Source organism: Panthera tigris, chromosome A2 (genome assembly GCF_018350195.1).
Source record: "Panthera tigris isolate Pti1 chromosome A2, P.tigris_Pti1_mat1.1, whole genome shotgun sequence".
In the NCBI taxonomy this organism is placed as follows: Eukaryota; Metazoa; Chordata; class Mammalia; order Carnivora; family Felidae; genus Panthera; species Panthera tigris.
This window is the reverse complement of record NC_056661.1, coordinates 50,253,048-50,266,675: the sequence shown is the minus strand read 5'-3', so window position 1 is coordinate 50,266,675 and position 13,628 is coordinate 50,253,048. Positions and strand designations below refer to the sequence as shown.

General features: G+C 39.9%; 1 protein-coding gene across 7 annotated transcripts in view; it reads left to right on the top strand.

Moving 5' to 3' along the window:
* Positions 1 to 13,326, top strand: part of RAD18 (RAD18 E3 ubiquitin protein ligase) — a 104,011-nt gene extending 90,685 nt beyond the window's left edge. For 2 of the 7 annotated variants that reach the window (XR_006214956.1, XR_006214951.1), the window contains 3 exons: positions 2,247 to 2,380; positions 3,538 to 3,600; positions 12,476 to 12,578. Coding sequence is in view for 1 of the 7 variants with exons in the window: in XM_042979454.1 (XP_042835388.1) it covers positions 3,538 to 3,600; positions 12,476 to 12,578 (166 nt within the window). In the remaining 6 variants the exon portion in view is untranslated. Of the gene's footprint in view, positions 1 to 1,962; positions 2,146 to 2,222; positions 2,381 to 3,537; positions 3,601 to 12,475 lie in introns of all 7 variants that reach the window. The other 5 variants (XR_006214952.1, XR_006214953.1, XR_006214955.1 and 2 more) reach the window with 5 other exon arrangements.
* The last annotated feature ends 302 nt before the right edge of the window (positions 13,327 to 13,628 follow it).

Sequence of the window (13,628 nt, the reverse complement as noted above, 5' to 3'; positions counted from 1 at the left end):
TTTTTTTTTAACTTTTTAAATGTTTATTTTAGAGAGAGAGAGAGAGAGAGAGAGCATGAGTGGAGGAGGGGCAGAGAGAGGGAGACACAGAATCCGAAGCAGACTCCAGGCTCTGAGCTGTCACCACAGAGCCTGACGTGGGGCTCGAACCCCAAGCTGTGAGATCATGACCTGAGCTGAAGTTGGACGCTTAACCGACTGAGCCACCCAGGCGCCCCATCTAGCTTCTTAAAGTATGATCTACACAATGTTCCAAACCCACATAGTAGAGGAGCTAAAATTTATTCCGAAAAAGTTCCTTGCCTGAGAATTAAAAGCTATAGCTGTATAAGCTCGTATATGCTCTGACCCCAGGTATACCAGAGTGAATAATTTATTTTCTCCTATGGAGAATTTTTTAGATGTCTTTAAAGTATATGAAAGGAATTATTGATCTCCAAGGCATATTAAAATGGTTAAGATTTCAAAAATATTAATTACTATCCATAAGAAAGAGATCTGAGAGTGTTAATTTTAGACACACTGACTGTTGTGCCCAGTAGTCTGTTTGTAAAATCCTATTTGTGAAACCCTAATGTGTAATTTCAGGAATGTGGTTTTTAAGTAGAATATGGTGAGTACATTACTTTAAGAAGGAATGACCATTGTTTTAATTGTATTAGTGTCTGCTCTCAGTTTCTCAGAGGTGACTAGAATTAGAATAGCAGACATAGCAAATAATCCTGAAACATCATTGTAGGTAAGCTCCAGACCTTTCGAATTTTGTGTCCCTCAGATTAGTGACTAAGCTGGAGTGGAAGGGAAGGTGGCAAGGAATGAGGATGTCGGGCATAGGGAGGCTGGGTGGTGTGGCCGGTCAGAGGTTTTGAAGTCACAGAACACAAGGAGATTGCAGACCACTTTTGAGATGTGTTTTTTGCGAACCTCCTCTACCATCTGTTTTCACTGAGGTAGTGAAATATTTGCGGTACATTAGTGACAAAAGCTGCTTAGGTTTATGTCACTAACGTACTGCAAATATTTTCTTTTAACAAATCAGTGATTTCTACTGGTGATTTGAAACCCCTAGGTAAATTGATCACTAGACTGCTTGGTTGCTTGACAGGCTCAGCTGTCCTGCTTACTTACCGGAACAATGGGGATGGTTTGTAACCTTCCTGTTCAAAAATAAAATTGTATGTGTGTATTGGGGGTGTTGGCAAGAATCACACTTTATTTTTTCTGGCCCTGTGAAACCTACCAGGACCCAGAGCTGCATGAGCATTCCCTTAGCTCATGGGTTCTCAGTAGGAGCTCCCTGGGAGGGGCGGGGTGACAGGACAGGACTTGGTTGTGACAGCAGGAGGGCTGGATGGAAAAAAAAAAAAAAAAAAACTGTGTGTAAAGCATACATACACACACAGACGGATACTAATGTACAATATATAAATGGATACACATTTTCAGTATTAAAATTTCATGGAAGGGTAATTAGGAAAAAAAATGTCTAAAAAAGCTCTGATGGGGGTGGGAGGCAATAATGAAAAGAATTCAGAAACACTGCCTTAGTTCTGTCCAGGTAAAGAAGAGTAGATGATGGTATCATTGTAACAGAGAGAAGAGAAAGAAAAAGTTACGTTAAAACAACTTCCCTTTTGTTTATAAAGTTGGAGTACTTGAAAGGGAAGTAAGTAATAACAGAAGTTGGGATGTTGGAGGTGGAAAGGTTAGACCACTTCTGTGGGAGTAGAGGTGGCATTGGATATTAGCCTGCTCTAGCAAGTGTTGATGTGGGTCTGTCTCTTAGAAAATTAATAAAGTTGGTGCAGTCTGCCTTGTGTCTCCTTAAGGGCCTTCTGCTTTTCTCTCTTGCCTGCTAATAAAAACTACATTTAGCTTGCTGTTTAAGGGGAAAGCTTGTTTTAAGGCAGTTTACACTAAGATAAAAATTACCAGTGATAAGTGAATGTTATTATTTTCCAGGGCACTTGGATTTACACAGGGGCCACCCTCAAATGTAAAAAAGTAGTAGATGCTTATATACTAACACTTTAGATTAGTGCTTCCCAAGCCTGGACCTTGAAGGAATGATTCACTGGGTGTGTAAGAGCACATACGTATCAAGAATTATCTTTAGACATAATCAAGAGTGTCTCACAAATTCAGGTACTACTGTTTTTTCACTGCATATGTCACTATAATGAATAAAATATAGACTAAAAGTATTACTAAATTTATAATAGTTTGTTATTATGTGTTTTCTCAAGCCACAAATACTGAAAAGTATTGCTGTTCCCATATGTGGATCCTTATCCTGAACCTGAGAACCTCTGAACTAGCTCTATTGGAAGGTCACTACACCTGTCATGCAAATGGAATCCCCACCACCACCCCCAACCAGGTCATTATACACAGGAACCATAGTCAGAAAGGCTCCTACATATGGTTCCTTGAGAGTCTTGGGATTTGGGAAGGGGGGAACCCCTGGGGTAAAATATTTGGCACAGAACAGTATTGATTGATGCTTGTTGCCTTTTTTGTTCATGTACCACAGGCAAACATTGCTTCCAAGTGATTTGTCAGTTGTTGAGAATGATTCACTGCCACTTTAAGTCTCCTTAATTTTTAAACTTTTGTTATCAGAGTCTTGTTAGATAATGATTGGCCCTGACAAACTTGTTGTTTCTCACCCCAGAGCAAGTTCTTTGGTTTCAGCCTTCTCCACCCTGGGGTAGTGACTACTGTTTCTCAGTTGTCCCATGTCATGCCCTTCACATTCTTTGTCTTAGAATTCTTTGTCTTAGAAATGCTTTTTCACTATTGATGTACATCTTTTTTTTTTTTTATTTGGTAGGAATTTGAGTAAGAACAAGATGCTAAAAGTCTTAAAACAGTTTTTTCCTTTAAAGAAATAATACATGCCCTCTCTAACCTTATTTACCCTGTACCCTACACAGATAAACCAAAGATCACACAACACTTCAAACCAGGTTGCATTGTAACGAATTCCTTTATTAGCACAGTTCAAATTAATTAAATTTTACTTTACTTTGGTTACAAAGGACTAAAAGCCACTTAGGAACTTAATGTCTCTTTGTGAATCTCATTACTAGAGTGAGGTTTTAAAACACAGTTTGATCTTTGGTTGCCATAGGAGATTAAAAAGGCTCTTATTGTATTCCATTTGAATGCAGGTTTTATGTTGAGGGATTTTTTGAGGTTTGATGATTTTTTTTCTTTATTTTTGCTAATTTATTGAGTTTTCTATACCTGTATTGAAATTGATGTATAATAAACTGCAAGTATTTAAAGCACACATTTTGATGAGTTTTGATACATGTACACAGCTATGAAATCATCTTCACAATGAAGGTCCCAGAGTTTCCTTGTGACACTGTAATCCCTCCTTGCCCACCCCCTTGCCCCCAGGAGGTAATCATTGGTCTGCTGGTTTGTTTCCTGTCACTGTAGAGAAGTTTGCATTTTCTAGAATTTCATATAAATAAAACCGTATGGTCTTCTTATCGTCTGGCAATATTGATGTGCCTTTCCTTTTAGTTCTAGTTCAGACATCATAAGAGATCTTCTAGAAGAAGAGGAAGCCTGGGAAGCATTACATAAGTGAGTGTTCATCATCAAGAAGTAAGCATGTACTTTGAGAAATTGTAATTCCACGCAGTTCATTTTCAAATAAAAGAGTATTTGTGCTTTCTGACCTAAGGAAGCAGTAATTCACACACATTAAGGTAAAGATTTCTAGCTTGCTACTTGTTTCTATACATTTCTGCTTGGAAATGGAATCCCAGTGTAATAATTCTGGTCACTTGTCAGAAGTTGTTTTTCTAAAGACAAATTGTTCCAATGAGAAATTCACAGTTTAGCCTTAAGCACTGGCTCAGAGTGCTAAGAAAACTTTCAGATCTTTCCTAGATGTTCCTGGTCATAAGACGTGTTTAGTGTAAAATAAATACAGTTTGATTCCTTCTCTTTGTTAGCACTTAGGAATCTGTCTGGGAGATGGGAGTGGTGGAGAGGACATGTTCCAGGTCCTGCTGATAAGTAAGGAGGAAAGGAACAGGGACAAGCATTAGATTTTCATTCATCTTCACCTTCAGGAGTGATCTGCAGTACAGCGGGGTGGCTTTGTTCCACTGTAACTTCATGATTACCCTTCAATGGGCCCTCAAAACTGCCTGGCAGTTTTACTGTTTCTGTGATCATTTCTTTGTCCTGTTCCTCACAGGGATTATCTGAAACCTTGGCTCTTTGCAATGGCTCCACCCCCAGCGAGAGATCTTTTCTCCTCCTTTGTAGAGAGAATAGAACCCACTGTATAGTAGTCCTCATCTTTCCAACACCAAACATATAAATCTGCTTATGTTTGCGCGCATTTTATTCCTCCTTTTATTAGGGCACCTGGGTAGTTCCCTCAGTTACGCATCCAACTCTTGATTTCAGCTCAGGTCATGATCTCATGGTTCCCGGGATCCATCCCCACATTGGGCTCTGTGCTCATGATGCCAAGCCTGCTTGGGATTCTCGCGCTCCCTTTCTTTCTGCCCCTCTTTAGTTTCTTCTTCTTCTTTTTCTTAAATGCATAAGGCAGAGTTGTCAACCAAGTGTTGGATGCCTGCCCCAGCATGCATAGAGTCCCTTGGGTTTTACCAAGGGGTTCTGTGTTATGTTGATTCCAGATGTTTAGGGAAACTCCCATTAGCTGACCACTAAACTCACCTAGCAGACATGTAAATGGCCACCCACACACAACCAAGAATGCATATTTACAGGGTTAGTTCAGAAAGTCACTAAACAACAGTAGCAAATAGCAATGTCAACAAACCTTGGGGAAGGAGAATCTGATTTCCAGAGTTGCCACAGTGTATCGTTTAAAATGTCCAGTTGTCAACAACAAAAAAATTGAAACATACAAAGAAACAAATGGTGGCCTATACACAGGAGGAAGAAGCAACCAATAAAAATGTCCCTGAGGAAATTCAGACATTGGACTGTTCGATCTTTAGATCAGCTGGTTTGAATATGTTCAGAGACTTAAAGGGAAGTATGACAAAGTGTCTCACCAAATAGAGAATACTAATAAAGAAATAGAAATTGTTTAGAAAAAAATAGTAATTCTGGAATTGAAAAGCATAGCAGCTAAAATAAATTCACTAATGAGATAACAGCAGATTTGAGCAGGTAGAAGAAAGAATCAGCAAACTTGAAGATAGATCAGTTGAGAGTACTCAGTCCAAGGAACAGAAAGGAAAACAGACGAGAATAATGTATGGTCTCAGAGACCAGTGAGACACTGTCAAGTATATCACATGCATAATGGGAGTCTTTATAATGAGAGGAGAAAGAGGCAGAAAGAATATGTATAGAAATAATGACTGAAAACTTATTAAATCCAATGTAAAGAAAAAAATTACACATCCAAGAAGCTCACGAGACTTCCCAAAGACAGAAAATTGTGAACGAATCAAGAGAGAAGCAGCTCATCCCAAGGAATTTGGTAATTTTTCATCAGAAACCATGTAGGCCAGAGGCAGTGGAAAGACATATTCAAAGTGCTAAGAGAAGACCGCCAACCAAGAATTCTATATCTAGCAAAACTGTACTTCAAAAACGAAGGAAAAATCAAGACCTTAGAGAACCAAAAACTGAGGGAATTGGTTACTAGGAAATATGTCCTATAAAAATATTACAGAGAGTCTTTCAGGCTGAAAGGAAAGGACACTAGACAATAACTTGAATCCATATGAAAAAATTGAGAGCACCAGTAAAGGTAAATATAAAAGTATAGGTTAATATAAAAGATGTAGTTTGTTGTTACTGTGTAATTTAAAAGAGAACTGTGCAAAGCAATAATTCTAAGTCTGTGTTGGTAAACACAGTGTAATTTGTGTGACAGTAGCAAAAAGGTGGGAGCAAGCAACAGAGCTATATATAGAAACAAAGTTGTGGAATACCTTTGAAGTTAGGGTGTTATTAATCTGAGCTAGGTTGTTATCAATTAATAGGTTAATTATAATCCCCAGGGCAACCACTAAGGAAGTAAATTTTAAAATACAGTAAAAGAAATGACAAAGGAATTAAATGATAAACTAGAAAATAACACAGAAGAAAGCAGTGATGAAGGAATAGAGGAACACAAGACATAAGACATAGAAACCAACAAAATGGTACATATAAATCCTATACATTGAGTATAAATGGATTAACTGTTTCAGTTAAAAGAGAATGGCAGAATGGATTTAAAAACAAACCATGATCCAAGTATACACTGTCTACCAAAGATACACTTTACATTCAAAGACACAAATAAGTTAAAAAGCATAGAAAAAGATATACCATGCCAATAGTCTGGTGTAGCCATAATAATATCAGACAAAATAGACTTTCAGACAAATATTGTTACTGGAGACAGAGAGAGACATTTTATTATGATAAAAAAGTCAATCCACCAAGAAGAGATTATTATAAGCATATACACACCTAATGACAGAGCCCCAAATAGATGAAGCAAAAAAGATAAAAACAAAAAAACCCTTAGAGTTAGATGAGAAAAATGGTGGGAAAGGTAAACCACCTAAGAGCAATAGGAGCCAAAGCTCATCAAGTAATTATCGTGGGTGGCCCTGGCTTCACTCTGTCCTTTTTGGTTGGGGAGCCAAACAGGCTAAAGGCAAAGTGAGCCTGTGGGTGTTTCTTTTTTCTATCAGGTTTATTGAGGTTTGATAATAAAAATCGCCAGTTTTAGGTGTTCAGTTCTATGAGTTTTGATAAACATTTATAGCAATGTAGCCACTATTTACAGTTGATATATAGTGTATTTCCATCACACCAAAACATTGTCTGGTACCCTTTTGTATTCAGTTTCCTTCCTGGTTCCTGCAACCACTGATTTGCCTTCTGTCCCAACAGTTTTTTCTTTTTCCAGTATGTTCTGTAAATGGAACCAAATAATAACGTAGTTGTTTGTGTCTAGCTTCTTTCAGTTAGCATAACCCTTTTGAGAATCATCCATATTTTTCATCTATCAGTAGTTCCTTTTCATTGCTGACTGGTATTCCTTTGTAAGATTGTACCACATTCAAAAGCTGATGGGCACTTGGGTGGTTTCCAGATTTGGGGGATTATGAATGAAACTGCTGTAAGCTTTTGAGTGCGGTTTTTTGTGTGGATGTAAGTTTTCATTTCTCTTGGGTAAATACCTTAGCGTGACTGGCATTAGTGCATCATATACCAAGTGTATGTTCAACTGATGAGAAACTGCCCAGCTGTTTTCCACCAGGAGTGAGAGTTCCAGTTGCTCTGTATCTTGGCCAGTACTTGATGACGATGTTTTTTTAAAAAGCCATTTTAATAGATCTATAGCAGTATTTCATTGTCATTTGAATTTGCATTTCTGTAAAGGTTAATGACACTGAACTTCCTTCCACATGCATGTTTGCCATCCCTGTCTTTTGATGAGATGCTTCCTCACATTTTCTGCCCATTTTGTAAGTTGGGTGGTTTTTTACTTTTGAAATTTCTGACTTTTTTGTCAGAAATGTATTTTGCAAATATTTTCTTCCACTTTGTGACTTGCCTTTTCATTTTCCTGATAGTGTTTTTCAAAGAGCAGTTTTAAATTTTGATGAAATCTAATTTATCTTTTTTTTTTTCTTTTATATTTTGTGCTTGTTATGTCCTACCTAGGAAATCTTTACCTAACCCAATGGTTTTCGATTATGTTCTGGAAATTTTAGGGTTTATATTTAGGTCTATAATCTATTTCAAGTTAATTAAAAAAAATTTTTTTTTAATGTGTTATTTATTTTTGAGAGAGATAGAGTGAGAGCGGGGGAAGGTCAGAGAGAGAGGGAGACACAGAATCTGAAGCAGGCTCCAGGCCTGACATAGGGCTCGAAGTCGCAAACCAGGAGATCATGACCTGAGCCAAAGTCGACTCTTAACTGACTGAGCCACCCGGGAGCCCCTATTTCAAGTTAATTTTTTTTTTTTAATTTTTTTTTTTCAACGTTTTTTATTTTTTATTTTTGGGACAGAGAGAGACAGAGCATGAACGGGGGAGGGGCAGAGAGAGAGGGAGACACAGAATCGGAAACAGGCTCCAGGCTCCGAGCCATCGGCCCAGAGCCTGACGCGGGGCTCGAACTCACGGACCGCGAGATCGTGACCTGGCTGAAGTCGGACGCTTAACCGACTGCGCCACCCAGGCGCCCCGAGTTAATTTTTATAAATGATGCACAATAAGCATTGAGGTTCAATTTTTCTTTTTTACATGTGGGTTTCCATTTTCTCTAGCTTTATTTATTGAAGAAACTATCCTTTCCCAATTTAATAACTTTGGTGCCTTTATCAAAAGTCAATTGAATATATATGTGTGGGTCTATTTCAGGAATCACTGTTCTGTTCTGTTGATCTATATGTTTGTCTTTTCACCAATAACACCTTGTCTTCATTGCTGCAGTTTTATAATGAAGGACATCTTGGTTGCTTCCAAGTTTTGGCAATTATGAATAAAGTGCTGTTTATTATTATATTTTAATAAAAAGAAAGTGCAGGGTTTTGTGTGGACATAAGTTTTCAGTGCAGTTGGGAAAATACCAAGGAGTGTAATCGCTGAATTTGTATGTAAGACTATATTTAGTTTTGTGAGAAAATGCCAAGCTTTCTTCTAGAATGGCTGTGCCATTTTGCATTCCTACCAGCAGTGAATGAGAATTTTTCTTGTTCTGTATCCTTATCAGCATTTATCGTGGTCAGTATAAATTTTTCTTCCTTAGAATTGTTTTGGCTATTCTAGCTTTATTGATGGGAAGTGGAGCTGAGGCTCCCCTGTCCCTAAGGGAGATGAAAGGCTGTCTGTACCAGTCTGGATGTGTTGCTGAACTTTGGGAAGGGATTTGATGGCTCTGCTGGATATAAGTACCAGATTCACCACCCTGCCCTGTCCTGTGCAGAAAGGAAGTACCTGAATTCATTTTGTGGGGTTTGGATAAGGTTCACCATGGGGAAGCTAATGTGACCTTGTAGGTGGGGTCCTTTGGGCTAATTCATTGTACTATTGTTGTTTTTAAATTTGAATGTATGTGGGAATTGATGTGTTGTGTACTTATAGTTCCCCATCCGGTAAGTGCCAGAGCAAATTCTCTGATAAGGAAGAGCCACACACAGACAAGTGCTAATACCCTTGCATTCCCACAACCCTAATGACCCCTCAAAGCTACAAGTCATTATGACTAATGATTTTCCTGATTGGAGACTCTGACAAAGGGAGGTGGCCTTCAGCTAGAGGCACCTTTTGGGATATTGGACTTGTGTCCAGCCTCACATAGCTACCAGCTATACACCTTTTGAAAAACAACTCTTTGCTTGCTACTAGGTTCTTGTCAAAACTGAATGGCCTGGGCACCTAAGTGGCTCAGTCGTTAAGTGTCCTGACTCTTAATTTCGGCTCAGGTCATGATCTCACCACACATCAGGCTCTGCACTGACAGTGTGGAGACTGCTTGGGATTCTTTCTCTCCCTCTCTCTTGTGATCTCTCTTTCTCTCAAAACAAATAAATGAACTTAAACAACAACAACAACAACAACAACAACTGAATGGCCTGGTCTACGGAGGCTCTTATGGACTGAATTGTGTTCCCCTAAAATTCATATGTTGAAGCCCTAACCTCCAATGTGACTATATTTGGAGATGGAGCCTTTAAAGAGGTAACTAAGGTTGAACACATCATAAACGTGACCATGAAGGCCACAGATTGGCAGATCCCCCATGTTGAGACTAACAAGCCTGACAGGTGCTAACTGAACCATCTAGGTTACTCATGAACATATCAATAATAAGAGCCCATTCTCCAAAGAGAATGCCTGGAATCAATAATGGGCTGATGGTCAAGGGATTCACTCGACCTTTTATCCTCCCTATAATCCACAGGCGTCTAATGTTATTGAATGTTGAAATGGCCTCCTTTAAAAATACCAACTCCCTCACCTTCTCCTGGTCCACACAACTTAGTAAGGAAGTTTGGTCACTGAATGCTGCTGTCCCCAGAAAGGAATTATCTTTGGGTCGCTTTCTGGGTAATGATTAGGGCAAAAAGCATGTTGGGGTTATATTGACCTATTTCAGAAACCCAGGGTTCCTCAGCTATTCCTAGGCATGATGCTTTTTTCTTTTTCCTAATGGCAACCATATACTGGCCAGACTGGTACACCCTCTGGATGGCAGCTTGGCCAAGAGGGGTCCTAGAGAATTCAGACTTAATTCTGGTTAAGCTTGTTGGATTCACTTGCTGGAATGCTGTGGTTCTAGGTCAGGGCATCTGGCCTACTGTCTGCCACATACATCTCCTGGTTGTGGTTCTTTCTGTGTTAAAAGAATTGAGTTGCGACAGACTATATGGCCCTCAGAGCCCCAAATATCTGGTCATTTACACAGAAAGTTTGCCAACCCCTGTCCTAAATAAAAAATAGTAAGCACTTGTCTTGGTATACGACCCACTGAGTCTTCTTGCTCTGGCCCACATGGGTCAAAGTGGGGAACATAATGAGTCTCTGAAAAGTTTAATGAAAATGTTCTTTTTCCTCTTAAGCTTGACTCTTCCTGGTCAAAGGACTGTGTGTGGTAGGGGATTAGTGGAGAAAAGGTAAAGTTACAGCTAAGAAAAAGGAACATGCTAATTTTGTGGAGGTGGAGAAAGCAGCAATGTTGACACCTGGGGAGGAACCTTTTAGACTCTGGGAGGTACCATGAGGGAGGGACAGTAATGACCTTTGTCTTTCAGAGCCACCCATTAAACATCTTTCCATGTATGTTCTCCAGCTTTTCCCTAGAGGTTTTATCATATTAATCAGTTGGTTAAAGTTTCCAACATGTGAGTCTTTCTGTTGGTTACTTTATCTCTTGACGATGGACTTATTATTTGTTTTTTTTTTTTTCTTTGTGCATTTGTACATTTTGCATGAATGCTAGACATACTGTGAAGGGCCGTAGATACTGAGTTAAAATAGTGTTTCCACATGGAAACAGGCTTGCTTCTTCTGTCAGGCCATTAGTGTGGGGAGTTGACCCAGGTTGGAATTTCCTTGTTCCTAACATGACCTTCAGTGGATATCAGAGGCATCAAGATCTTCAACAAGTGGGCTACTTTTACCTTGTGCTTAGTGTGGGGGCTGGGTTGTAGAAAGGTTTTGTTCACTGCTTTTGTTTCAATTGACCTTTCAGCCTTGTCTGCATGCCTGCCTCCCAGAAGGGCCTCTCTCCATGCCCATACCTCTCTCTCAGCAGTTTACTGTTACTCCCTAATACTTGGTGCTTGGCTCCTGGTGGGGGCCCGCTGGAGCTCTCTCTTTCTTGTTCCAGCTGTGGTCTCTGGCAGGCCTCTGGCAGGCCCCATGTGCCTGGATCTTGCGGGCAGAGCTTTCTCTGCCCACCCCCTCTCCCATGGTTGTCAGACTGCCTTAACCCAGGCTCCGCTTGGTGTTGAGAACATCAGCCTAAGATGATTTTCTGCCCTTCCTCCAGAGGTAGAGGTTTTTATTTCTACCATTTCCTTGGCAGGACAGTATCTTTGCCAGTGTTCTTGCAATTGATTTCCTATCCTTCAGTGCAGGTTGATTTCCTGTCCTTCAATGCAGATTGATTTTACCTCCGCTCCTCCTCCAGAGACCTTAGATCTTTGCCCGATTGCCATGGGCCATTCAGTTTCCCTCAGCAACTGAAAGCTTTCACTTCATAGAAGAGAACAATCCCAGGAAGAGGTAGGGCTTTCTGCCTGACCCCTGTCCTCACATTCACCAGCTTTATCCAGTGCCACCAAAGTGGGCTGTCTTCAGTCTCCTGCCCTGCTCCCAGTTTTTCTCATGAGCATTTGAGGGAGGCTCCTGGAAAAGAGCTTGCAAGTGCATGTGGCCTCTCTTTGTGTTAGGGCCTTTCAGTACTAGCCCATAGTTCAGAATTCACTAAAATGTTAGCTGATAACCTCTTACCTGGTTGTACAACAGCCACCTTCCTCCGGTGCTGTGTCAAAAGTGAGAACTTGTGTGGCCCATCTCTCTTTGGTGGGGCTTATCTTTCTTTGAAATTTTGTTTTCTTGGTTGCCTTACAACCTCAGCTCTCAGGATTAGGAGAATGATTTCATTGTGCTCTGACTTTGCCTTGTTAGGACAGGAGCACTTTTTTTTTTTTTTCCAGTTTTGTTCATGTTAAGCAAAGTGTAAAATTATTCTAGATTTTGATTCAGAAGAAAGGGGTTCAATTCCTGCCTCTGTCACTTACAGCCTGTGATCTTCGCTAAGTCAGTTATAAAATGTATTTAAAAATGCTAATAATTATTATTGTAATAGACTAGCCAGTGGAGCAGAGGACTATGTGGAGGTTTAAATGAAACAGTGCACGTGAAAGCACATGTTAACTAGAAACTGCCGTGGAAGAATCATGATCGTTATTTTCTAAGGTGCTGTTTCCTTTTTTACATTTTCAGAAATGATCTTCAAGACGCAGAAATGAGTCCAAGGTTCAATCGTCGAACAAGATCAGATGAGAGTGCTGAGATCGAGCCGAGAAATAAACGGAATAGGAACTAGCGTGGGCTTTGCTGACGTTTCCAGTGTGGTGGGTGGAGTGTGCCACTGTGGGTTGCCAGGCAGACTTCGTGTTCATAAATGCCCAAGTGAAGGGGTTAACTTCTCAATATGATAAGTAGCTGATTGTCATTCTTTTTTTTTTTTTTTTTTTTTTCTTTTCTGGGAAAAAATAAGTTAACAGAACATCCTCACTTGGTTAGTTAACCTCCTGTCTCTAAAACCTCTCTCTGTAAAAATACATCCACACATCCGCCAGCTTTGCAGGGTTCACAGACGTTGGCAAAGGAGTTTTGCGTGGTTTTGTTTCTAAATCAGGATGTCCTTAAGGCATTCTCCTCTTCCATGGAGAAACTAACTTGACAAAATGATTCTTTTCAACCTCTTTGCCACAAGGAACAGCTGAAGAGTTAAGAGCCTCTGCATTTCTGGAAAAGCAGGATGTCATAAATCACCTCTTTGGTTCATGTCAGCTCCTAATGCCCGGATGCCAGCATGCCTGTCACAGCAGTTACGTGATGGTCGTTGCCGGAGTTTAATGTAGTCGTTTGTTATTTGGAGTAGGGTGTTGGGTACTGGAACCTAAAGTCACGAACAATAACTTTGAAACATCAAGCATATACTTCAGAAATGGCACTTCAAAATGATGTTAGTCTTTTTTTTTTTTTTCATTTGGATAAATCAAATTTTTAACACTCTGAATCCTAGCTATTAATCAAAAAGAATGCAATAAATGGATTTTGTAAATGAATAGATTCTGTATCAATTTAAAATAATGCCCTGAAAACTGTCTTGTGAATAGTTGAGCACAAGCTACAAATCATTGGAAGGGCTTGGTCAGAAATTGTTGTCTCTGCAAAATGTCCACCAGACCAGTTCCCAGTTCCTTCCAGAGTTCCTAATGCCTCTCTTTGGCATCTCAGAGCCAGCCCTCCTGTCCCTTCCCTGCCCCCACATCGCTACCCAGCCCAAACACATCCGCTTTCAAATAACATGACAGTACACGTGCCAGTGTTAAGACAAATTTATGAATGTGCCAGAGACATTTGTGAC